General features: G+C 48.7%; 1 protein-coding gene across 1 annotated transcript in view; it reads right to left on the reverse strand.

Annotated features, from left to right (window-relative positions):
* The window catches only part of SST (somatostatin), a 50,307-nt gene that overhangs the window by 24,808 nt on the left and 2,053 nt on the right, over positions 1–23,446 (reverse strand). Inside the window, exon 2 of the mRNA XM_080409509.1 lies at positions 1–22,439. This exon is cut by the window's left edge and continues 24,808 nt beyond it. Within this exon, the coding sequence (XP_080265635.1) occupies positions 22,227–22,439 (213 nt within the window). The 3' untranslated portion in view covers positions 1–22,226. The remainder of the gene's footprint in view (positions 22,440–23,446) is intronic.

A 23,446-nucleotide genomic window follows, 5' to 3' on the forward strand; every position in this document is an offset into this window, starting at 1 on the left:
GGGGGGCTTCTGTGCCCCAAGGTCCCAGCAAAGCAGGCAGCCCTAAGGCTGGGGACTCCCTGGCCCATTTGCAGGCTGTAGTAGCCATGCACAGAAACAGCCCTGAGCAGGACCAGGCTTTACATGGTTCTGAGTCTGGACGAGGACCACTGCCTGCTCCACAGGGCTCAGGTCCTGCACGGGCAGCTCAGGTCACACCAAACACGCGTGACAGCAGTGTATAATGAGCGTGTGTGACTCTCTGCATGTGTCCACCCCGTTTGCTTGCCTCTGCAAGTACATATGTTTGCAAGCACACGTGTGAGCCTGTGTGTCCAGACTCCTAACCCCATTTCTCTGGGAAGGAGCCACTCAAGAGCTCTTTCCAAGTAACGTTTCCAATAAATAAACCTGCGTAAATGGTGCGTAAAGCTTTTATGAATCAAACCCTTAATCAGAACTTTGGGTTTCCGAGCACATCCTTCAGGCCTAGCAGCCCTTTAATGCATTCATCACATTAAGAGTTAATTTACAACACGCGGTTTGAGACAAGCTCTCGGCCCTTCAGTGAGGATCCGCCTGAAGTGTGAGCCATGCGTTAACAACCCAAATGTATTCCACTCTCAGGAAAAAAAAATTACCCCTGATATTTTTGCCCTTCAAGGGAGACTGTGGGCTGTGGAACAACATAGCAATGGTGTGACGGGACCACTGCCGCGTTCATGAATTTTAGATGCCTGCGAGAAATTATCTATTTTGCCGGACCCTTGCTGGGCTCAATCAGTTCCTCTGTGGCTGGTGACAATTAAAAGCCAGTATGATGCAAAGAGGATATTTTAGACACTGCTTGACACCAAGACTCCCATCCCACTAGCTTTGGTCTCTTCTCTACCTTCCAGGAGATGTGCCTTCTTTCTCTTTCCCCAAAAAGGATCAGTATGTTTGATGTGCTCCTGGTTTCCAGGAACTGGGCTTTCATGTCCAAGGGTTTTGTGTTTCTATACAGAAATTATAATTATATTGGAAGGAGAGGAGTTCATTGCCTAAAGCCATCTGCCCATGCAGGACATTGGGAAGTCTTGAGACGGGACTGTGGAGCACTGTGGTCCCTACAGAGAGGGTATCAGAAGGGCAGATCTTCCTCAGCTTCTCACTTTTCTTCCTCTCTCTGTTTTCTAAGCAGATGACAATTTTCAGACCATTTTTCTCTTTTGAGACAGTACTATTCTGGAGCCAAGCCACAAATCTGCTAGTGAAATAAAAAGGCCATGCAAAACACTTTGTTAAGCAGCATCTTTCCTGGGGAGATCTTGCAGAGCTTTGCAAAGCTTTGCAGATCCAGAAGGTTACAATAGTAACACATAATGTATTGTTCTCCCCATGTCCTCTTTTGTCTTCTCATAGTAACAGATCAAAAACTGAGGTGCAGGGGACATGAAGGGAGATTACAAAGCCACACTGCCAGCTCTGCAATACTCTTCCCTCCTCCCCAACCCCACTGTCCCCCTTCGCTGCACCTGTAGCGCTGCATGGCACAGCTCCTCGTCTCAGCTGGTCACAGCCCAGCTGCAGGCGTGGGCTGCACTTTGTATTCGATAGGGTCATACCAGGAGAAGGGAGATGATAATCAGCTGTAACCCTAAAAGAGGTGGCCAGAAAAGCTTTACAGTTTTTTATGAAAAAAAGAGGCTATTTTAATTTAAATGAAAATCTTTTTCAAAACACAACAATTTCAGCATAATATTGTCTAGGAAAAAAAGGCTCAAATTATCCTGTATTCATATGCTGGCATTGGATGACTTCCGTTTTTCATCTGTTTTAATTCAAAAACAAACCCAGAGTTTGTAAGAGAGATATATATATCTATCTCATATAGCATTAAAGGTCAAAGCAAAACAAATCTTGAATTCACTGAAACTGAACATTTCAATTAAAACAGTTTTTACAAGTTAATAACATTGTACAAGTTTAAAACTTTGGTGTTTTCTACTTCAGAACTGGAGAAAAAGAGAAGGATTTGTCAAATTTTAATGAAAAAACCAAGGGGTTCCCACCCCACTCTGCTACTGAGAAACTGACATGAGGAACGCAGGAAACTTGGGTTCACATCCCTCATCTGCTTGATTTGATCTAGAGACTTGGATGTGACTTTTCTACAAAAAAAGCCTTACTTATCTCTCATGGGCTTCTGTCATTGCCTGCCGCTCAAATTGTTCCACTTTTCCACAAGGTAAATAGAATAGACCTGTTAGGCTTTGCCTGGATTAGGGCAGCATCTCTCCATCAGTATGTTTGCCTTGGCCTGACTCACTTTAAATACTCTGCGATGAAGATAGCATTGCTTTTTCTAGGTGAAGTTTGCTTGATCTTCCTGAAAAACAAACCCATTCCTTGATAAGTGGTTTCCTTCTCAGCCTCTGATCATTCCTCCTGTTGTGCCTGCCTTGGTGCCCCTTGCTTAGCAGAAAGTCTCTGCTTCCCAGCATTGCAAAGCCTGGCTCACAACTGCGGGCATCTGCTCTTTTCTCTTTTGTACCAAGATCTCAGTTACCTTAATGCCAGCTACTGAGGTTTTCCTGTGTTTATAGAAGATGGTGAAAGCTGTATGGTGTTGTTGAGAAAGCTTCAATGTCTCAGCCCAGGCAAATGCCCCGTTGACTTTTGCAATGGAGCAGAGACAAGTTCTCTGCTGCACAATAAGCAGACAAATAATTCCCATGCAGTTTATTGCAGATCTCTTGATCCAGTCTTTGAGTTTGGGAGCCCTGTATCATGTAAATACATATGAAAGCCTATTAGCTCCTTTGATCATATTAACTTGCTGCTGTGCACAATTAGTTTGAAATCTTTGAAAAGCTCTGTATCAGTGTAAGAAGAGGTGCAGGGGAGGGATTCAGCATGTCAGAAGAAAACTATTGTTGAGAAGATGAAAATTTTGTACAGTTAGGTGATTCAAACATAGTTCTTTCTAGTCTAACATGAAAACCAAGTCCAGATTTATCATGAAGAGCTCTAGGATGCACTGATCCCTCTGCTAGGCTTGTGTTGGGGCAGACACCATCCCTGGCTGTAGGCGGACACATCATATGAAATAGTGGGGTGACAAATGGTGACAGCACAGAAGAGAAGATGATATCAGAGCCTTGATATTAAAGAATTTATGATCTAAATAGACACAGTGTTTTGGGGAAACAAGCATAATGTTGTTCCTATTTCAAAGATCTTATCCGTGGCTGGTATATATATATATATATGTAAAAAAAAAAAAAATCCAGATTAGATGCTGAGTTTCCAGTCCAGTATATTCTCTTACCCGTGGGGTGATCAGTCCCTCTCTGGAGGGACCCAGTTTTCTGTTCTTTGAAAATGTGTTGATCAGCTCATGAGACAGAAGATTTTGCATCCTGCAGTTTCACCTTGACTGTTGACCGTATCAGTTTCATTCTCTTGAATACTCTTGTCCAGAAGGGATGTCCATCCTGTTTTCTCCAACTGCCTGACATCGTCATCCATTGAGTAAGCTGTTCAGGAAACTCGCTATCCTTGTGAGATCAGTCTGGCCTCTGCTGGAACCCATCCATCTCCTCTCTCCTACATGGGCTGTTCACCTGACAATTTGTCATTTTTAGCCTCTCCAATCAGCTGAAAGGATGAAGACAATGACAGCTTTGTTTCTCCCATACAAGGCATGGGAATTACTGCTTCTATTCATAGATTTCTGCCCCTGCCTTGGTCTTACAGCTCAAGGTGGCTGGACCTGCAGCCTCCCAAATGAGATACAACCTCCCTAAAAGCCACTTCCCCACCTGTGCAATAGCAGCAGTGTCTCTTATCTGCAAAGATCACATAAGCAGTAAAACACTCCATCCGAGCCAGGCACAGCCAGGTTTCCAGTGTAGTTAAATATAAGGATCAGTTATAGGGGGAAGGGAAGAAATCTAACCCTGTTCAATGAAGGTATTCCAGAGGGAGCTGGTTAAAGTAATCCATGATGCTAATTAGCCACATTATTTTCTTGTTATTTCTGGGTCCCCTGCATGGTGTCAGATGCTTGATAGTGGCTATTCTCCAGTCACCAGCAAAGGGAAACAAAGAGCATCCTCTAAACACTATGCTGGAAGAAAGTTCGCTATATCACGTCTTCATCTGTGCAAGACCCAGTGAGATCAGCATCTCTACACAGCTCCTTGGTCCGTCAGTGCTACCAAAACACAGCGGTTCTCCTTGTTGCATGTGTCTGGCAGTGCTGGTATGCTCTGGTCTTCCTGGAAAAAGCCCACCCCACACTGCTTGAAAAATCTGCTAAGCTCCTTGCTTTGCAACTCACACTGCTGACATACTCTTTGCTGGAGTCACTCTACACAATTAGAGTTAAGTGCTTTGTTTTTCAAAAGGGAGACGGAGGCAGAGACGAAAGAGCTACACATGCCACATGTTTTATATTTGCACACATGCTGATTTAGCCTCTTGCAAAGGTTTAAGTGGAGCAGCAAAGAGGCTCTTCTGGCCACTCTGAAGGACCTTGTTGGTGAAGGGACCTGGATCCTCCCATTGCCTCACTGTGCCCTCTACGCATTTTGTGCGGCAGGAGCGCACCAAGTTGGTTAGAGGAGAATGTGAGTCCTCTTGCAAACCTAGCTAGATTTTGGGAAATGTTCACCTGAATATGGCATCCTGGTTTGTGTCAGACAGCAAACTGTTGGCTTAAAATACCCCAGCCAAATGTTTTGGTGCGCAGAGCTAAACCTTCAGAAGAGGGAGGAGCTGGGCATACAAAAGATGGTCATCAGTTACTTGGCACCTGCTCTTTCAGAGGATGTGAGACCTCACCTTAGGCAAAAAACACGCATATTACAGAATAAGCTCAATTTCAGACCTGTTATTGCCCTCCTAGACACAAATACAGTGTCACACCAGGCAGCGAGCAGCAGCGGGGAGATGGGGATTGCTCCTGTTCATAAAGGTACGGGAGGTGCTTCCCCAGTCACACCCCCTTTCAACAAAATCATTGCAACTTTGGGTAGGCTGTGGGATAGCTGTATTCCTTGGGCAGTTTGAAGTGGGATGATACCAGGAATAATGATAACATCTAAGCATTGTCATGCTTGTCTTCTGATTGAGCTGGGTGACCCATATGCTTTTTGGCACTGTGGGGGAGCGTTTGCTAAATGAGATGACAGCTAGGCATTTCCAGGCTTGTGATAATTTGGGGAATTGTAAAGAAATAAATTGTTTACCAGTTGGATAGAGAAAAGAGAGGAAAATAGCAGGGAATGCAAATACTTGAGATATCTTTTCTCTGCTCCCCTCTTAGTAATGGTTCTCTGAGCAGTGATAATTCAGGAGCAGCCTTTTACCTCCACAGCCAGCTGAGATGATTTTCCAATTAGCCAAACTTTTACGTTGCCTCCCGTGAGCTCTGTGGAGAACTTGCTGATGCATTATGCAGCCTTGCTTGCCATTTCTACTCTTTCAGCTCACCTACCTACCTACCTGTTCCTCCTTGCAAAAACCATGAAAGCCAGGCACAGGTTCGTACCTGTACATTTCCTTGTATCCAGGAAAATGCCAGAGAGCAGCTTTGCAACAGTTGTGACAATGAAGAACAAACAAAGGGAGCTCTGCTTTTCTCCTCATCCCTCAGTGGGTTTTGGTTCAAGCCCTGCAGGTCACTTTGATGAAGAGACAGTGCTGCTCTGCAGACCCCAGAGAGTAAATGGTTTCTCCAATGGACTATTTGCTGTGGTGGCATTTAGCCACATTTCTCACACTGGCAGAACCTTCAGCCTGACCTGATCAGGAACCTGTTTTGAAGAGCATCACTGCATACATACTGTAAATCACATTGTCCCCAGCAATGGGACTTGCATGGACAAGGATGGGTGTATGCTGTGGGAAGGCAGAGTTTGGGAGAAGCATTGGAAAGCCAGGCTGCAGGTACGCTGTAAGTCCCATTACTAAAGACTTTGCCTGAGTTTCTCGGCTGTAATGGCATGCTTCCCAGTCATGATGACTTCTTTCCATGGGTTCCCAGAGCTGTGAGCCATGCCAGGTACCTCAAATGCTCTCAGATCTGCATATTGAAGTTTCTCAGAGACGAATTACCATGTGTAATTGCCATGATGGATAACGCGACAAGGTATTGAACGGGGCCCTGGAGTTATTCGGGACCTACATTTGCCCATTTTGTTCAGATGGAAAATTAAATGATTCTTAAAATAATAAATGTGCACCCTGGAGAGAAGTACTCAGCTGCTCCCTCAAGAGGTGCTGTGCTGTTCTTGTGTTGAGCAAGGAATAATGAAGGTAATTGAAAAGTTATTACTTTGGGGGCAAATTTATCTTGGCTTGTATAGCCTTGCAAATACACTTGGCTGGTGAAGCAATCCATGCCCTGCAACAGGGAGAACAGCCGTGTTTCAGGAAACCAGGCCATCAGTTCTGGGGTCAGATTCTGCGCTGCCTCGTTCTTTGTGTGCTCACAAAGGTCTTGAACGAATCCCATGCTAACCGGCTGCATGGTGCTGCCTGATGTGACCCGGGTGGGAGTGTGCAAGTTAATGTGTGTCACCCGGGCTGGGCAGGCTGAGACCTCCACCAGCCAGGCTGTGGTACAGAACTCCCTAAGCTGCAGGATGCTGGGCAGGGAAACTCTGTGCTTGGATATAAACGGCAGCGTAAGTGCTGTATGGAGAGGTTGGCCCTAGCCCGCCCATTGGCATCACTGAGGCACATCACAGCAGACCGCCAGGATTTGGCCATGATTCCTCTTGCTGGTATCAGCCATTCGGTCTCTTCCATATAATCTTATCTTCTCCGTAGCCACATGACGGAGGGGGAAGTGGGATGGGAGAACCAGTGGGTGCAGGGAGGATTGGCTGGACCATCCAGCTTGAAGGACAGTTGGCTGGAGAAAGCCTGTGAGAAGCCACTGGGGTGGCGGGAGTGGATGTATGAGGTGAGGGGGAAGGGTTGGGTTTGTTTGAGCCTGAAGATGAGAAAGACAAGGAGGATCTCACTGCTGGCTTCATCTACTGGTGGGGGAACTGAGAGGCTGGAGCCAGACTGCCCTTAGAGATGCACAGCAAAAGGACAAGAGGCCACGGGCACAGGCTGCAGCAGGGGCAATGCCAACAAGGCGTAATAAAAATCACCTTTGTAACAAATGGTATGGTCCCAAGTCAGGGCAGTGGTGTGGGAATCTCTGTCCTTGGAGATACTAAAAAACCTCAGCAAGACAAGGCCTGGAACAACATGACCTAACTTTGAAGTTGCCCCCTTTGTGCTGGGGGAAGGACCAGAGACCTCCAGAGGTCCCATCCTGCCTCAGTTGTGCTGCTGCTTTGGTGCTGCTTTGAAAAGAAGAGGAATTAAACCTTGTTGGTTCTGCAAAGGCAAGGGAGCTGTGGGAGCTGCACTGCCTCACCAGAGAGCTGCAGCTCAGATGAAGGAACAGCTGAGGGGGTTTTTGGATGTTTTAGACCAGGCAATGACAATGTCCCCTGCAGCTCAGTGACGGGTGGCACGCTGCTATGAGGCAGTGCATTGATTCCTTGAGGTGTTTCCAGAGATGGTGTAGAGGAATGAAGGCAGGTTAACGAACATCAATAATATACAGCTGTGGGATGGCTTCAGGGGAGGTGGGTTGGCTGATGTGGATAAGGTGCAGCTGTGGCTGGTTCCTGTTAAGTAGTTAAATAGCTCTAAGGGGAAGGGGAGAGAGGTACTGGATGAGGGAGGGCATAGGCTGAGGTAAGACCCAGAAGAAGCAGAGGGAGGAGAGAGTGCCCTGCATGTAGGGGAGGCCCTGGGGGAAGCAGGGGTCCTGGATGAGGAGGGGCTGGCTGGAAAAGGAGCTGGAGAAGGAGGAATCCAGACACAGCAGAGGCAAGAAGCAGGGTGGACTGCTCTGAAGAGGATGAGGAAACAGCATGGACAGTAGAATTTGACCAATGGTAAAAGCCTTGTTGCAGCCGGCTAGTTTTGCTAGTGCTGTGACAGTGCAGGAGCATCCAGTGTGTGAGTGGTCCCCCCTGCCCCACACACGCTGAAGAGAGAAAAGCAAGAGGAAAACAAAAGGGAGAATTTGTTCCTCGCTGCTTGCCTGGGACCTGGCCTGCCTGTCGTAAATTTCAAAGCAACACTTCAAAAAAGGGGTTCTGTTTCTTTTTTCTTCTGTTTGTTTTTATAAAACAAATTTAAATGAAATGAAAGTTTTCACATGTTGGTTTTTTTTTCTTTTTAAAAGCTCTTAAATAATTAGAGTACTCAAAGTAAACAGGCTCTTCATGCTTTATTACCTGATGTGTATTATGGCTCCATTAATGCACTGTGGCACTTCTGCCATTTTCCATATTTCAAAATGTTTTAAAGACGGGGCTCAAATCATCAACATTAATTGCCAGCAAAACAGAAATGAACCTTCTAAAAGGGAAATAATTTTACAGCTCTAATTTGATTAAGTAGTAAAGCTCATTGTTTCCATCTTAGGTGGACAGTAAAAACACAAGTAAAGTTAATATTTATTAATCTTAATGTGCAGGCCAGGTAATTACGTTGCCCATTGCGGCTGTGCGGACTGTGTGACTCTCACTTGCTCTCTCACTGTATGTTTGCACACCCTTCTGGTAAACAGAAAAGAAAGGAGGGTTTGGTGCTAATTAGATTAAATTCCCTTTCCGAAGGGCTCCTGATTTTAGTCATGTGCTCTGGACTATGGATGTAGGTAGATAACTGCGTGTGGTGACAGTGGCCAAAACCCATTTTTTTGGGTGGTGAGCAGCTCCGTAAAGAGCCGTGACTTACGCACGCAGAAGTGCGTGTGCAGGCACGCACACACACAGTCACACATATGCTCTTGCTGCATGGTGTTAATTTCCTACACAGAAATCTTTCTACTTCCAAAACTACTTTTCTTGCAGATTGTTTTTTCATCTTCTCTCTTTCCTTGCAGCCTAGAAGCAAATCCAGCTGAGATGTGGAGCATCCCAACGCTGTGAGCAGGACCCACACTGCTCTGTCACCAGCGTGAGCTGCAGAACTTGTGTCAGGGGCACCGCTGGAAGCAGAGTCTTGAGTTTAGAAACTTTTGGGGCAGTTTCTACCCAGCTGTGACTCTCCCTGTGTGGACTGTGACAAAAGGGCAGAGCAAAGGCAGGGGCAGGGCAGAGCTGAGCATGCTGGCTGGCAGGGAGGAGAGGCTGCAGACCAGGAGGGCTTCTGCAGCCGGTGGAGAATTGCCTCTCCTTGGCTGCTGGTTCAAACACACCTCAGGAGAGCCATGTCTAGAAGGTTTTGCCTTCAACAGTTTTGCTTGCCATGTGTCTGTAAATCTGCTCGCTTCCGTCATTGCACTGAACACTTGTCAGTGTCTTGGCTGGTAGACACTGGGCTCTTGTGTAGGAAAGATGCTTTTACAGGGCAGGTGTAGATACATATGTGGAAGAAAGATGACAGTTGCCCAGAGCGGATCAGACCCATCACTTTGCTAAGTCAGACCCATGCCAGGTGCAGAGAGCTTTTGTGTCTCTGATTTGCCTGTGCCTGCGTCAAGCCCCCTCTAACCACGGGGGCTTCACATGGCAAGCTGAGCGCTGCCTTCAGCTACACCATGCCTGTTGGAGTGCCAAGCCTGGCTGGGACCTGCCCAGCCGAGGCAACATTGGCCCCACGGCTCTGCAGACGGCACTAGCTGGTGGTACTAAACCTGTAAGATCTGGATCAGCACTGACCTGAATTAACATGAGCTACTTCTAAGGCCATTTGTGCTGGGCAGGAGCAGATGTAGAAATTTTCTAGCCTGGTCTCAATCAACCCAGTGAAGAAGAAAAGAGCCCCAGCGCATCACAAGTCTACCATTTGATTTCCCCACCAAGACTGCTCAGCATCTTGCAGGATTGGCCCTCCTGCATCCTGCCTTTTAATTGCTGACTGATTGTAATATAGGATTTTATTTTCCCTATAATGACTCTTGGGGCCCCCAGATGTTCTCCTCAAGTGTGGTTGCGTCAGCACTAGAGAGTGAATGACTGATACCAGCAATTTTTACAGCTTGAAAGAGGAGAAATATGTGAAGGGGATTTAATTTAGCTCCAATATTGTGTCTTCATCTTCAAGACTCTACAAGAAAATGACACCAAAAGGTTATTTTACAATGAGAGGAGGGAGAATTAGCCTGAGAGAGGAAGAGATCACCAAGCTGGCTTTCTAATATCAGTTCATTACAGATAACACGTTTGCACAGCCACTTTGCTGCTGCTGTTAATTTAAACCTGGATGATTAAAAGCTGTAATTGCACCATTTTAAATAAATGTCCGCTATCTAGATTATTATATTTTTAATTAGTGTGGCTCTGTCAAATGTTTTTATCCCTCTGATTGATCTGTTTATACTGTATTTATTTATAATTCATTGATCTCCCTGACCCTGCTATCTCCTGAGCATGCAGTTTGGTCATGATTCCGGCAAATGGAAGAGGACTGAACCAGAAAAGAGCAAAAGGTACCACCAGGTCAGCTCTCCCTCATGAGCTCTTCGCTGCTCGCCGCCTTCGCCTCGTGACCCAAGTGCTCTTTTGGTCTTTGCTTTTTCCCTCCTGTGAGGGAGAAAGAACAGCTTGGAGGACTGGCTGTCTGGGAGGCAGGATGGGGCAAAACTGAATTGCCATCCAGCAAACCTCAGGATGTGTTGCTGGTAGGAGCATCCCTGGACCCCAAAGTCTTATCATGTGTGTTAGGACCCATTTCTTAACCCTTGCTTCACAGGCAGGAACCTGCTCCTCTGTCTCTGGGGGACTCTCTAAAATTACAAAATGTCCCTGACAGAAGGCATGATTTCCTGGCAGGCTGGGTTACATGTGCTGGAAATGGGTCTTCCAGGACGCAGGCCTCCACCATCCAGATCTGAGTGCAAAGCATATTTCTAAGCCTTGCTCTCTTTCTTAACACTACCCAAATGTAGCTGGTATTGGGAAAACCCCAGAACAAGCACCTAGATCCTTACTGGAGTATGATGCCCCATTGCGTGCTGTTCTCTGCCAGGAGCAAGGAGATGCAAGCAAGAATAACTTGCAAATCATGATCTTCCTGTTCAGGGCAGTCCTTATTGCTGCTCAGGGGCTGTGCTGAGTGGCACACGTGAGAACACACTGAGAATATTCAAGAGGCCACTTGCTCCAGGACATCTCTGCTGATGCACTTACCTCCTATCACATGTAATATCTACAGGACAGGGACTATCACTTGCTCTGACTTTGTGCTGCACCCATTACAGGAGGTTTCTGCCTGCTGGCAAGGGCCCCGAGGCACTCTAAAAATGTGATGCATCATGATGAATAGTCTGCCTGCCTGGCAAATACCACAAGGCTTCCAAACACATAACTTTCCCCCATTTTCTATAGTCTCTGGAATCCTTAAGGAATGTATTAGGCCTTCAGCATTATAGGAGAGGCATCTGCCTGTGTCCTCTGACTACAACATAATGTGTGGCCTCACCATATCAGTGCTGTCTGATGGTCGGTGGCTTTTCCTCTAGCAGTGTGTCAGATGCAGCACTGCAGCTGCCGCGTGGGTCAGGAGAACAGACTGGTGATAGCACCTTGCCAGAGAGGCTTTTGCAAGGGGAACACTATTACTGGGCAAGTTTGAGTGTGAACTGAGTGGCAGGGCAATAAATGGACAGCCCTCCTAGGTAGCTGTGCTGGAATGATGTTTGTGCATCTGTACAGAACATTTCCAGGACTCGGTGGGGAGGAAGCTATAAAAGCAGCTGCTCATGGGGCACTGGCTACCAGAAAAAAGGGAGCACAGCCCTGAAGGAAACCTCCTGGAACAGCGTGTCCGGTCACCTGATCTCAGAGCTCAACATGGATATGAATTTACTTTTGGAAGACCACGCAAATGACACCCAATTGCATTGCATGTAAGCTACACAGCTCCACTCCAGCCTCAAAGCTTGTGTCTAGCAAAAAAAAAGGGAGGGTGTCCCAAGGACAGAGCAGGAAGGAGTTGAAGAAAAGAAACTGCAGAGGTGTCAGCCATGTTCTCATTGTGAAGCCTCCAGCTACCCAGTCAGAAAAAAAGGCAGAAACTAGATATGGATGTACCAGAGCATAATTTCATGGGTACTGGGGTAGCCTCTGGGCAGGTGCAACACTGGGAGAAAGGGGTAGGTGAGGGGGTCGCTGTGGCTTTGTAAGCAGCATTAGAGAGAATGATAGTGTGCAGCAAACTAATAATTTTGGCCACTCAGAAAGGGTAATTACACTTTGAGATCTCTGGGGTGTATTTTTCTTGTTGTCCAGTAATCAGACTGTGTATTCCTTTTTTCTTATTTTAATTAAAAATACTGCTTTTCCATGTTCACCAGGCAGCTAGTCACCCTGCCTGAGTATGAATGCTTAATAGCATTTTGTAATTGGCTGAATTGTCTATTATCAAGTAAGCCTTGCAATTTTGTGATCATCCTTGAAGTGCTTACTGTCGTACCTGACACAAAGCTGAGGGCTCCTACCTTCAGGAACTTGCAGACAAGACAAATCAAGGTGGCTTTACATGAGAATAACAGCGCGCTCCTTGGGAAACATGGGAGGGATGGGCTGGGATGAGGCACTGGCATTCTGCAGTTGTCCATAGCAACTCTGCTTTCCTGAACTCCCTCAGTTTGACAAGTGGAAATGGATTTGAAAGCCTATGTCTTACTGATTTTACCTAACAGAAAACAGAAACTTCAGCCTTTGCCCTTGGTAGGCTCATTGGGCAGCTGATGGTCATTGTGCGGACAGGCAGAGATGCTGTTTGAAAGCCCAGATCTCTTCAGGCAGCTCCCAGCTGGGAACCTGGGCACTGGTGGTCTGATACCTTACTGACCATGAATGTTTTGACTGCTAGAAAATCCCACGTCAGAAGGACCCCTGTGGAGGTTGTCCAGGCAGGGTCAGCACCCTGGCTGGTTCTCTGCCCTGTGCGCTGCCTGGATTTGTGTGCTCTGGGTTCAGTTTTGTCTTAAGGCATTGGTCTCACCCACTTACATTTTTTTAAAGACTAAAAAGGTGTACTGTGACATGGAAGCACGAAGACTGTGAGCTCTGGAAAAAAGCAAACCCTATAGCTGTTCCCTGAAATGCAGAGGGAACCTGGAAGACCCTCTTCCCTTTGCCTGGATTGCCCATCTCCTGGTCTTAAGACTTGTCTCCTCTTTGGAAAGAGCAACAATTTGCTCTTTTATTTACCTGCACCCCTGGGGAAGGGATCAGCCTCTGCATGCCCACTCAAGGAGCCAGCCTGAGCTGGAGTGACATCTCCCTAGGTAAGCACATGCTTTTAACACGCTCCCCAGCTGAGTACCTGTGCCCCAGCACTACCTGCCCCACTCTCTTCTGAACGACAGCAACAGAGACATCAACCAGAAACCAGGTCTGGCGCTGGGGGGCTGCAGCCCACAGATAACTCACCTGGTATTCATGCTGGAGATTTTTCTTTATTGATCCGTGGTTCGTGCCATCTGGCCATTGATGTGTGTGTGGAGGAGGGCTGGCTGGTTCTGAGGTCCCAGTGCTATATCTGCTGGTGGTTCTTCATGTCCCTTGGGACATCACTGTTGTGCAGCCGTGGAAAGAAGGGAGAAGCATGACATTGGCATCTTTCGAGGGGAGCTGGCTGGCGGGGAGCCTGCTGTGGGTTGCTTTGCTTTCAAGGCTGTGTTGCTGCTGCAGGTGAATGGCAGGTTTTCCAGCTGGCAGGATGGCATCACCTTCTTTCCCTTTATGGTCCCTCTTGGGATTCCTGTTGATCTAAGGGGAGATGCTTCCATTTCAGGGTACATCCCCAAGGGAGGAGGAAAACGCTCTCTGGTGTCCTGTTCTGCCTGGATGATGGCCAGGCTTTGCTTCACACAGCTCTGAAAGAAGAGTGAGAGGTTTTCTAGGAAAGATTCCAACTTCCCCTTGGGCCGTTTTTTCTTGCATTCATATAAAACTCCTCTAAACCCTCCCTCAAACTCTTCTTGGAGCAAATTTTCTAGAAGATGCTCTCTAAAACCTGCTTTGTCCTTTGCAACCCTGCAAGTTGCCTAGGGGACCTCCTCCCCTGCTCCTACTTCGGTTTTGTTTGCCACGTGCTTGGCAGTAGGACTAAATGTCTTTTGGAGGTAAGCTTCCACCTCAGAGCCAGCTGTGTCCTCAATCAGGGTGAAGCGGTCCAGGATCCTCACTCCTTTCAGCCTGCACAACTTTTACAGCAGAGTTTTCAGGGTCCACAGTGGAGTTTGTTTGTGTGCTGCCTCAGTTTTTCCTTTGCGAGAGCCTTCATGAGTACACGGGCATCCAGAGGATTTCATCCAGGCTGATGGTGCTGATGGTGCCTGGGAGAAGCCTGGTGGTCCTCCTCTACAGGCAGTTGGCCGACAGGTCAGAAAATTTATCTGGGCTGCCCTCAGCAGTCAGGCTGCCTTGGAGCAGCTTCAGCAAGGCACAAAAAAAATCTGTCTGGTCAGATTTTTCCATCACCCTCTTCACCAAGACATTAATGGTCTGCATTCATGATGTCTGGCTTTAAGGTAAAGAGATTGTTCGTTACATCCTTAAGCACTTCCACTGAGGCCTGCTGACCCAGTTCCTTCTCCTGGAAGACATAGTTACATCACAGAACGATTTGTTCCTTCCCCTATTTCTTATCTGCTTCCTGTGGCTGGTTGATAAAGTTGAGTCATTGAAAGCTGGCTATAAGGAACTCATTAATGTGACCAGACATGGCTTCTACTTTGTTCTTCTGTCTCAGGATGTGCTCAGTTTCTGTCATTGCATGGATGCTGGTGTCAGTATCACCACAGCTAATGTGACAAGTAAGGGAATTAATGGTGGAGGTGGTGTTATGACATGTGTCATCAGTGTCGGAGATAGGCAGGGTTTAGAATTCAGGGATCATTTCTAACTGAATTATATCCCTCAGTCCAAAGTGATAGTATTTTCCGGAGACCAGGCTGTTCATTTTCTCACCTGCACGTGGGGGCAGCCTCTGGGGAGCCACATCCACCATGCGGAAGTTTCCTCCCGGAGAGCAGGTGGGCCCTAGCTTTGAGGGAGCATCTCCTGCATGCTGACAGGTGACTTCAGATCTTGTGTTTGAATCATGCTGAGGTTTCTTACTGAAACGCTTTCCTAAAGAAACTCTTGACCTGCCAGATTCCTGTTTTGTGATTTGTTTTGGGGAGCAGTGAAGTTCCACTGCAGAACTTTGCTGCCTTTCTCATCCCTCATTCTCTGCTCTTTCCCCTTGGGGACAATGATGAAGATAGGTCCCAGTTTGCTGGCCCCATCCTCCAGAATGGAATTCGTTTGTGCTTTTCCCTTGGCTGCACTATGTCTTTCAGGGCTGCTTCTCCTGACTTGAGTTCTCTGGGACGCTGCTTCTCATCTTCACTGGTTTTGAGTGCTGGCTCTTTAGCTGATGCTTGTGAAGACAAGGCTGTTGCTGCAAGTGCTGTGGTTAGAACAGAGGGGAAAGCAGCCATGGTGGTGACTCTAGGGTGTCTGGAAAGAGGCTTAGCAGCAGCAGTGGACTGGGCGGACAGATTGTCGTTGGCATTCTCTAGTATTGCAAGTACATGGTCCTTTGCAGCTGCCTTCAGCTCACTGGTGGCTTCTGTCATCTTCTCAAAGCCAAGGTGCATTATGAAGAAAGGCAGGGCTGCCTGCGAGGCTGGCTGCACGTCCCTGTTGCTGTCCTGTAGGGAAGAGTAGAGGCGAGGCACACACTGAAGCAGGTCTGAGGGAGCCGACTTGAGGGCTGGCAGCTGTTCAGCCAGCCACTGCATCAGTTCTTGCTTCTGTAATGGTGTTTCTTCACCTAGATCTTCTGAAATGTCCTGCCTAGCCAGCTACTCCACTATGCTGATCTGTGCAGCCCAGGCGTTCACGGCAGCCGGGGCTGCAGCTCTCATGCTACTCTTGCTTTCCCTAAACAGAGCAATGAGGGGAAAGCCCAAGTCCTTCATGTGTTGTTTGGTGTTTGAACCCATGGCTGTGGACAGTTACTGGAGGATCCTCAGGGTCATCTCTACCAGGGTGGGGTTTGGGTTGTGGAGACAAACCCTCAGGGCTCTTGGGAGCTCTCCTATGTTTGGCCGGATGAATCTGGCTTCCTGAAGGATGCCTGCAACCTCTTTCAGGTCCTCCTTCTGGATGGTCCAGTTCTTCTCCTGCGGCTTTGGTACCAGCTCTGGTGTGATCTTGTCACCAGTGTCTATGGCTTCAGTCCTTCTGTGATCCCCTGGGTCCTCCTGGGACCTGTCATCTAGGCATGGCTTGGGGTTGGCGTGACTGGGAATTGGTGGGACCTGTCCATGCAGCTTCTCCAGTTCAGCATCTATCTGGGGAAGAAGGGGCAGCTCTTCACTCTCAATCAGTGCTCTCAGTCAGCCATGGAAGTTGCAGTCTCCTGCAGCCTGGAGCTCTCACTTCTGGGAAACAATGACTGCCACACATTGTGACAAAGTGCTGCCACCACGGGCCATCTGATCCCCTGTCTTTAACTGGACACAGCCCTTCCTCCCTCTGCCCTTGCCATTGCTGCTTAGACTGTGAAGTTTCAGAAGAGCTGAGCGAATAAGGAATTGTTTGGATGCTGAAAAACAACAAAGAATGCCAGGGGAAAGAAGATGTGCACGGAAGCAGTTTCTTACAGGTTTGCCATTAGAACAAACGTCACTGCATTTAACCTTAGACCAGTTCACTTACTTTCACATTATTTAACTTTCTTCTAATCCATTAAAAATTGGCATCTCTGACATGAAAAATGCCCTTTAGAAATGGAAAGCAGGCACTTAGGTTGGGGGGGGGCGGGGAATCTTGGTCAGTGCAGCAGCACTGCCTGCAGCCTCTCACACAGCCCTGGCTCCCCAAGAGTGCCGCTCCATGGGGAGCCCCCCTCTCTGCAGGACTCCTGTCTCCAGCCCATCTGCCTGTGGTGAGGTCGTAGCCAGAGCCCAGGCAGCCCCTTGCACAGGGGACACCCACCCTAAGCACCAGCTCACAGATCCAGCCATCAATAGGGCAATCTGCGCTCTTTGGCTCTCTCTGCTGGCTGCAGCGCACCCCGTTCCCGGGCTCGTGCTCAGCGATGTCCCCCCACATTGCACCCTTTGGGGAACAGGCTGGGGCACAGGGAAAGAAATACTGTATTTGAGCCCCTGGGAAGAATCACAAACCCTGACAGGCACAAGAAGTGAAATAGGGAAGAAAAGAGGTGGCAGCGAAGATTTACGTAAGAGCCTTGCAAATGTGACAGCCAATTTCCAGCTGGTTCCTTTTTCTTCCTTAAACCTCAGTCCCGAGCAAGAGGAGAGATTTTCCTTGCAGGCAGAACACAGATCTGTGTAAGGGAGCAAACGCTCTGCCTCGGGGCATAGCAGCACCAGGCTTATTGCCAGCCGGTGGGATTCAGTGCCTTCTGCTCTGTGCCCAGGGTGATCTAACAAGGGGTGATGGACGAGCAAGGGAGGGCTCGGAGCGTCTCTCAGGTCCCCTCCTGGGAATGCTTTGCCAGGGCTGGAGGCCAGGAGCGCTTCCTTCCTCCGCACCACGGAGCACAGCAGGCTGCTGGCTGCAAGAGCCAGCTGCATGGGAGGGGGAGGCAAGCAGCAGAGAGCATCGGGAGGCATGCTCTGGCGTTGTGTGGAGGACCAAATCCCTCTCTCTCTGGTCCAACAGCCAACCCAGGTGATGAACACAGTCTGGGTTTGAGTGCATCATTTTATGCTTTCTCAGGGAACCTCTCCGTAGGAAATACTGGGGACCTTCATTAAATTGATGTTGTTAATTGAATGACCAGGTGGGTTTCGATGTCAGATGATGTTGGAAATATTAGTTCATGGCACAAACTGACATTTGTACTACACGTATGAGAAAAAAACTGAATGTGGTGATTTTTTGTGACCTTGTAAATTTTATATTTTTTTGTGTGTGTTCTACAAGTCGTTTATGGGGTAAATCTCCAAAGGCTGGGATCCAAAAAAGTCTTCTGAGGTACTCACAGCATATGGCCAAACAGCTATTCTCCCAAGTGCAATTAGGTGTTGACAAAAACTAACAAATAATTGTCTAATAGAACAAAGACAAAGGAGAAGAAAATGCTCAGTGTAAGTGAGTTTTATTGCATTATTCTGGTAAGAGGCTGTCAAAGAGTCAGGAGGTATTCAGAGAGCAGAGTACAGTCTGTTCCTTTATCATAATAACTTTTATTACCTAGGTATAGCTTTTCTCACCCTGGTCAATAAACAAGCTGCTGCTTTGCTTTCAGAGAATTAGGACTCAGTTGCAGTAGCAAGTGCTTCTTTCCAGACGCCTGGTGCAGACCCATATGGGGGCTGGGGTTGCTCTGATGCTCCCCAGAGATGCTTGGAGCTGGCAGGGTGAAAGGGATGAAGTTCCTGTGGTGAGAGCAGAGGTCTGGGAATCTGAGATGCTCCTGGTGGCTGTGGATCAGTGTGATGGTGTAATGCTTTTTAAGAGCCACAGAGGCAGAGTAAAGGCAAAGGCAGCACAGAGCATCTTACTGGCTGTTCTGGGTGAAGAGTAGTTGTGCCCATGGGTCCAGGCTCTTGATCTTTTCTGCAGAGCCGAAAGGAGTTAGCGGGTGCAAGAATAGACTCAGGCTACGAAATCTGGATCCCACAGGTATTTCCTCTGCACCACAGGTAGGATTGCTTCAAGCTATCTGTCACCAACAAGCCTGCTGGCCCAAGGAAGACTTGCCTTTTTTTACCAATTTGGGCTGCACGTAAAAAAAATCCCGTCCTGCTTGCTAGAGTGAATGAGTCCCCCTGGAATCGTTAGTTGGTGAGTTTGCTGCTGGGGATGGCTGAAAAGCTTGCCACTGACTTCCCATCAGGGGATGTGTGTTTCCAGGCCTATACAACCTTTTCTAGTTTTCATTAAAAGCAACTCTTCAGACAGCAGTTTCAATCCCTTTTATGTGGTTCCTCGCAGACATTTCTCTGGACTGCCTCAGATGAATCACCAGGTTGAAGGCACCTGCTAGAATAGGGATTGCTCTGGGTCTGCCCGTGACACTGAGTTTAAAAGGGGAGATGAATCAGCTGCGTGTGGATCATCACAGCCCCTAACCTCCCTCAGGCCCATGCCGAGGCTGCTCCTCCATGGAGACTTGGCTCTGAGCTGCAGAGAACATCACTTGCAAACCTCTCACAATAACTGCTCTCCCCTTTTGGCAGCTCTGGCCCATGGGAGCTGACCTGCGTGCACATCCCAAATTCAGCCTTGCCCAGGAAGAGTCTTCCCAGCCTGGAACACTGTTTTGTAGCTGCGTGGCCAAGGATTAAATATAGTCATTTAATCTCTTTACCCCACAATGTTCACCTGTCAAAGAGAAACAATAAATATTTCTTTGTGTTTCTAGTCTTTTTAGCTCAGCAGGGCAAGATCGCCTCTTGCATTGTGTTTGTGTGGCTCCCAGCACCTGGGATTGCTGGCGCTGCTGCAGTGCAATTACATGTGGTGATGCTGTATTTAATGCCCTGGGACCCATCTCCCCAAACTCCAGGAGCTGCTGAGTTGATGGAAGGAGCAGGTTTGTCTTTCTGCCTCTGAACCGAGGATGTTCGCACATGCCTCCACCAGTATATCTTCATTAAGCTTTGCAGAAGCTGCTGTGCCGTGTCGCCAGCTGTATTGCTGAAACAGCCTGGTGTAGCATGTGAATCACTCTGTCTTTAATTCCTGCTTGTGCTTGAGGATCATCTACATCCTTATTTGTGATGGCTTTCACTCCTGCAATTGGCAGGATTAAATGCCTTTCAGAAGCACTGGCTGAGCATAGTGACCAAGAGGAAAAACCTCAGGTGAGTAGTGATCTATTTATATCCCATGAAAGACAGACTCTGTGCATAAGAATATTCAAGCCCCTGGCACCTCCACCCCCTTTCTGTTCTTAGTTGCTGCCTTGAGACTGTCTCTGCACTGAAGAATTAGCTGCTTTTGGAAAGCTAAGTGGAAGCTCGGTCAAGACAGGAACGAGGCGCCAGGGGTAGGGAGGTCTTTGCTTTACTGAATCGCCTAAAACCTGGCTCCCTTGATGATGCACGGCACCAAAGGAATCAGATGTGAGCTAGGACTGTCGCTCTCTCTTCAGGGAGTTTGTCTCCACACTTTCAAATGGGGTCCCATTCTCACTCTGCTTTTAGGGCTGAGAAATGATCTACCTTACCTGTGTTTCTCAAAGGTCTTTTTGTTGGAGGCTCCCCCCGCCAGCAGTGCCAGGCCTGCTCCTCTCCCAGGGGTGAGTTAATCCTGCACCTTCCACAGCTGCACCAGTCACAGAAAACCAGGGAATGAAAAAGGGTGCCCTGTGTGCCAGGGCCCCCCCTGTCCCCCGAAGCACCAGGAGGATCACCGTTCCCTGCCCAGTCTGCAATGCAGCCAGCTCAGGTAAGGAGGACAGAGCCCCTAACCCCACCGCACCACGTGGGGGACAGTAGGGGCCAGGGACCCCACATTTACCCGGGTCACACCACAAAACCTATCCCTCTTACAAGGGAGAAGGAGGGGAGGCTCCCGGGGGCTGGGGACATGCAGCATCATGCCACTGCAAGGCTTCTGCAGTGGGTGCAGGATTCAGCTCCCTCGGCAGCAGCAGGCAGGGATCAGGCAGCACCCAGTCCTGCCTCTGGGATCGGAGGGGGCAATGCCGGCATCTCCCCTCCCCGTGCATGTCCCCGCTGCCCTTGCCTGTTGCCAGTTAGCTGTGGAGCAGCCCAGCCAGGCTCAGTGGTGAGGAGCGTGGCAGGGCTTGGATTTCACATGGGCACTGTCATAGTTCCCAGTGACAAGGGATTCACCTGCCCCCCATTGGAATCTAACAAACCCCTGCCCACAGGGAAAGCAGGGCAGGCACAGACCAAGAATAAAGGCAACGGCCCATGAGCCATCAAGAGTGATGTCTCACAGAGAGCTACGCTCAGCGCAGACCACAGGCAACTTAACATGCCCTCAGTTAGGGAATCCTCCTCCACTGGGGTTGTGCTCAGTCCTCCACCTATGAACATCTCTAAGATCCCCCATTTTTCACCTTTCCTCCACGTATGATGGCTACAAAATGTTTGTTAACCTTTAACCCTGAATAATGAATTTCTCATCAGTGATACCCACCCCCTATGCAGGATCCATACTCTTCGGCTCCAGCTCACCCACAACCGCATGTCACAAATCAGCACAGCCAGAAAAGGAAGAGACTCTGCAAGAGCATGAAGAATTTCCCTGCCATTGGGAGAAGCATGCTTTTTCCCCAATGCTGTCTCCTGCCCTACTGAACCTTTTAACATTGCCTTTAATGGTGATGTAGTGGGTAGAAAACCTGCTGTAACCAGTTTATTGGGTGGAGAGGGGCTGATGGCACGGGGTTAACGTCTCAGCTCTACAGGGATACAAACCTCCCCCTGCACAGCAAAACAAAGGAAAACTTCCAGAAGGAATCCCTGAAGCAGTGTTTGCCGGGGATGTTGCAAGAAGTAAAGTAAGACAGGTAAGAAAACCTTTTAGTGTTTGTGGCTGAGGAGAGAATGAGGTATGTGTAGGGTAAATTTGTACTGTGAACCACTTTTATTATCCCCATCGCTTGGAATACACAGCTGTGATTTATAGTGATGCCTCTGGTGATGGGTGTAAATCCTCTAGACTGACTGAAGTGCCAGTGCTGTCAATTTGACTCAGCCACAATTACAGGGATTTGATATCTAAAATACCACTGCGTTTCTTGGTCCCTTAGAAAGCCCACAGCAAAAAAAAACACACTTGAAGAGATGGTGTGTGTGTGTGCATATGTGTGCACGCGCATGCTGTTTGCTGCTGCTGCCCTGAGATGAGTTGCATTTCAAAAAGGAGCAGCCAGAGAGGTGACTTAGGTTTTCCCATTGACCACCAAGTCTTAGCATCACTGTTTGAAACAAACTTTATTGCAACAAAGAATTAAAAATAGTACATCTGAAAGAGTCGCAGAGTGCATGTCATTAAAGAACTAGTCAGAAATCACAACTCAAGCAAATTGTGTACAATTGGAACAGAAAGTTTTATTAAAACAATTGGAAATCAAACTCAATTTTTCCTTGTTTGTTTAATTTTACCATAATCGTGGATTGTGTATTTACAGTCTTCGCCTCTTGTGGTGAAGGTTCTGCTCAGGGCGGGGGGCTAGGAAGAAGGCAGGGATGGACAGGGAGGAGAGATGGGTTTCAAAAGCTAACAAGATGTGAAAGTTTTCCAGAAGAAGTTCTTGCAGCCCGCTTTGCGTTCCCGGGGCGCCAGAGCGGGGTTTGAGTTAGCCGAGCGCTCCAGCTCCAGTCTCACTTCATCCTGCTCAGCCCCTCGGGACAAGTCCTCAGACTCCAGGGCTTCATTTTCTGTCTGGCTTGGCTCTGAGAGCAGTTCTGCCAAAAAGTACTTGGCCAGTTCCTTGGGGGACAAGGGAGAAAAAGAGAGAGAGAGACCACAATTACTCCTTGGCTTTTGGGGCTCACCACTCTGTTCCTCTAAGATACCTTTGTGCCCAGATTAGCGACATGCCAGGACTCTGGAGGAGAAGGGGAGCCCTGGCTTTCCAAAGAGCCCAGCCCAAGAGCTGCTGCGCAGCAGCTGTGCCTACGGCATAAAGCGGAGCAGAAGGGCGCTGACATCTACCTGGTGTGGGGAAGAGATTGCTGTTGGCCGTGGCACGGAACGAACTCAAGCTAGCCCCACACCGCCTTCCCTTCCCACTGCTCCAGCACACCGTGCCAGGCTCAGCAAGGCTGCTGCGAGGCTGCTGCTAAAGTGACACGGGAAAGGTCTTTGGGTGAGCTCACAGGGGAGGCTGAGGTGGGTCACCCTCTCACTGGGGGTCACTTTTTCTCTTGTCCCTCCAAGACCTGGCTGTCTCCTTGCATGGATGAGGACATCCTCCTGCTGCACCTGGGCAGCTGCCTTGGTTCAGTGCCCTGGATAAGCCCCAGAGAGCTTTGGTGGGGGCTCTGCCCTCTGCCCCTGCAGTGGCTGCTCCTCATCCCCTGCCAGCAAGCACGCAGCTGGGCTGGGCTGAGGGGTGTCTCCCCTTGACACCCACAGCTGCCCAGCCTGTCACTGGTTCAGCCCTGGCAGGGAACTGGGGAATCCGTCAGGGAATCGGGGTCTGAAGCAAGCAACTGAGGGTCTGAAACAGGGATGCTGGGAAGGTCCAGTGAGAAACTGGTGCTCTATACTGGGGTGTCCAGCGGGGAACTGGAGTGATCTGCAGCAGGAAAGCTGGATGTATGCAGTAGGGGAGCCAGGGGCTCTTCTTGGCGAAATGGAGGGTCTGCAAGAAGAATTCAGGGGGATCTCTGGAGGAGGAAGGGGGGGACTGCAGCAGAGAAGTGTGGGTGTGCAGCAGGATGGCCGGGGTACCCAGTGGGCTGCCCGAGGGGTGGCCGGGGCCGCCCCGTCGC

The sequence above is a fragment of the Falco punctatus genome, assembly GCF_963210335.1.
Source record: "Falco punctatus genome assembly, chromosome: 13".
NCBI lineage: Eukaryota > Metazoa > Chordata > Aves > Falconiformes > Falconidae > Falco > Falco punctatus.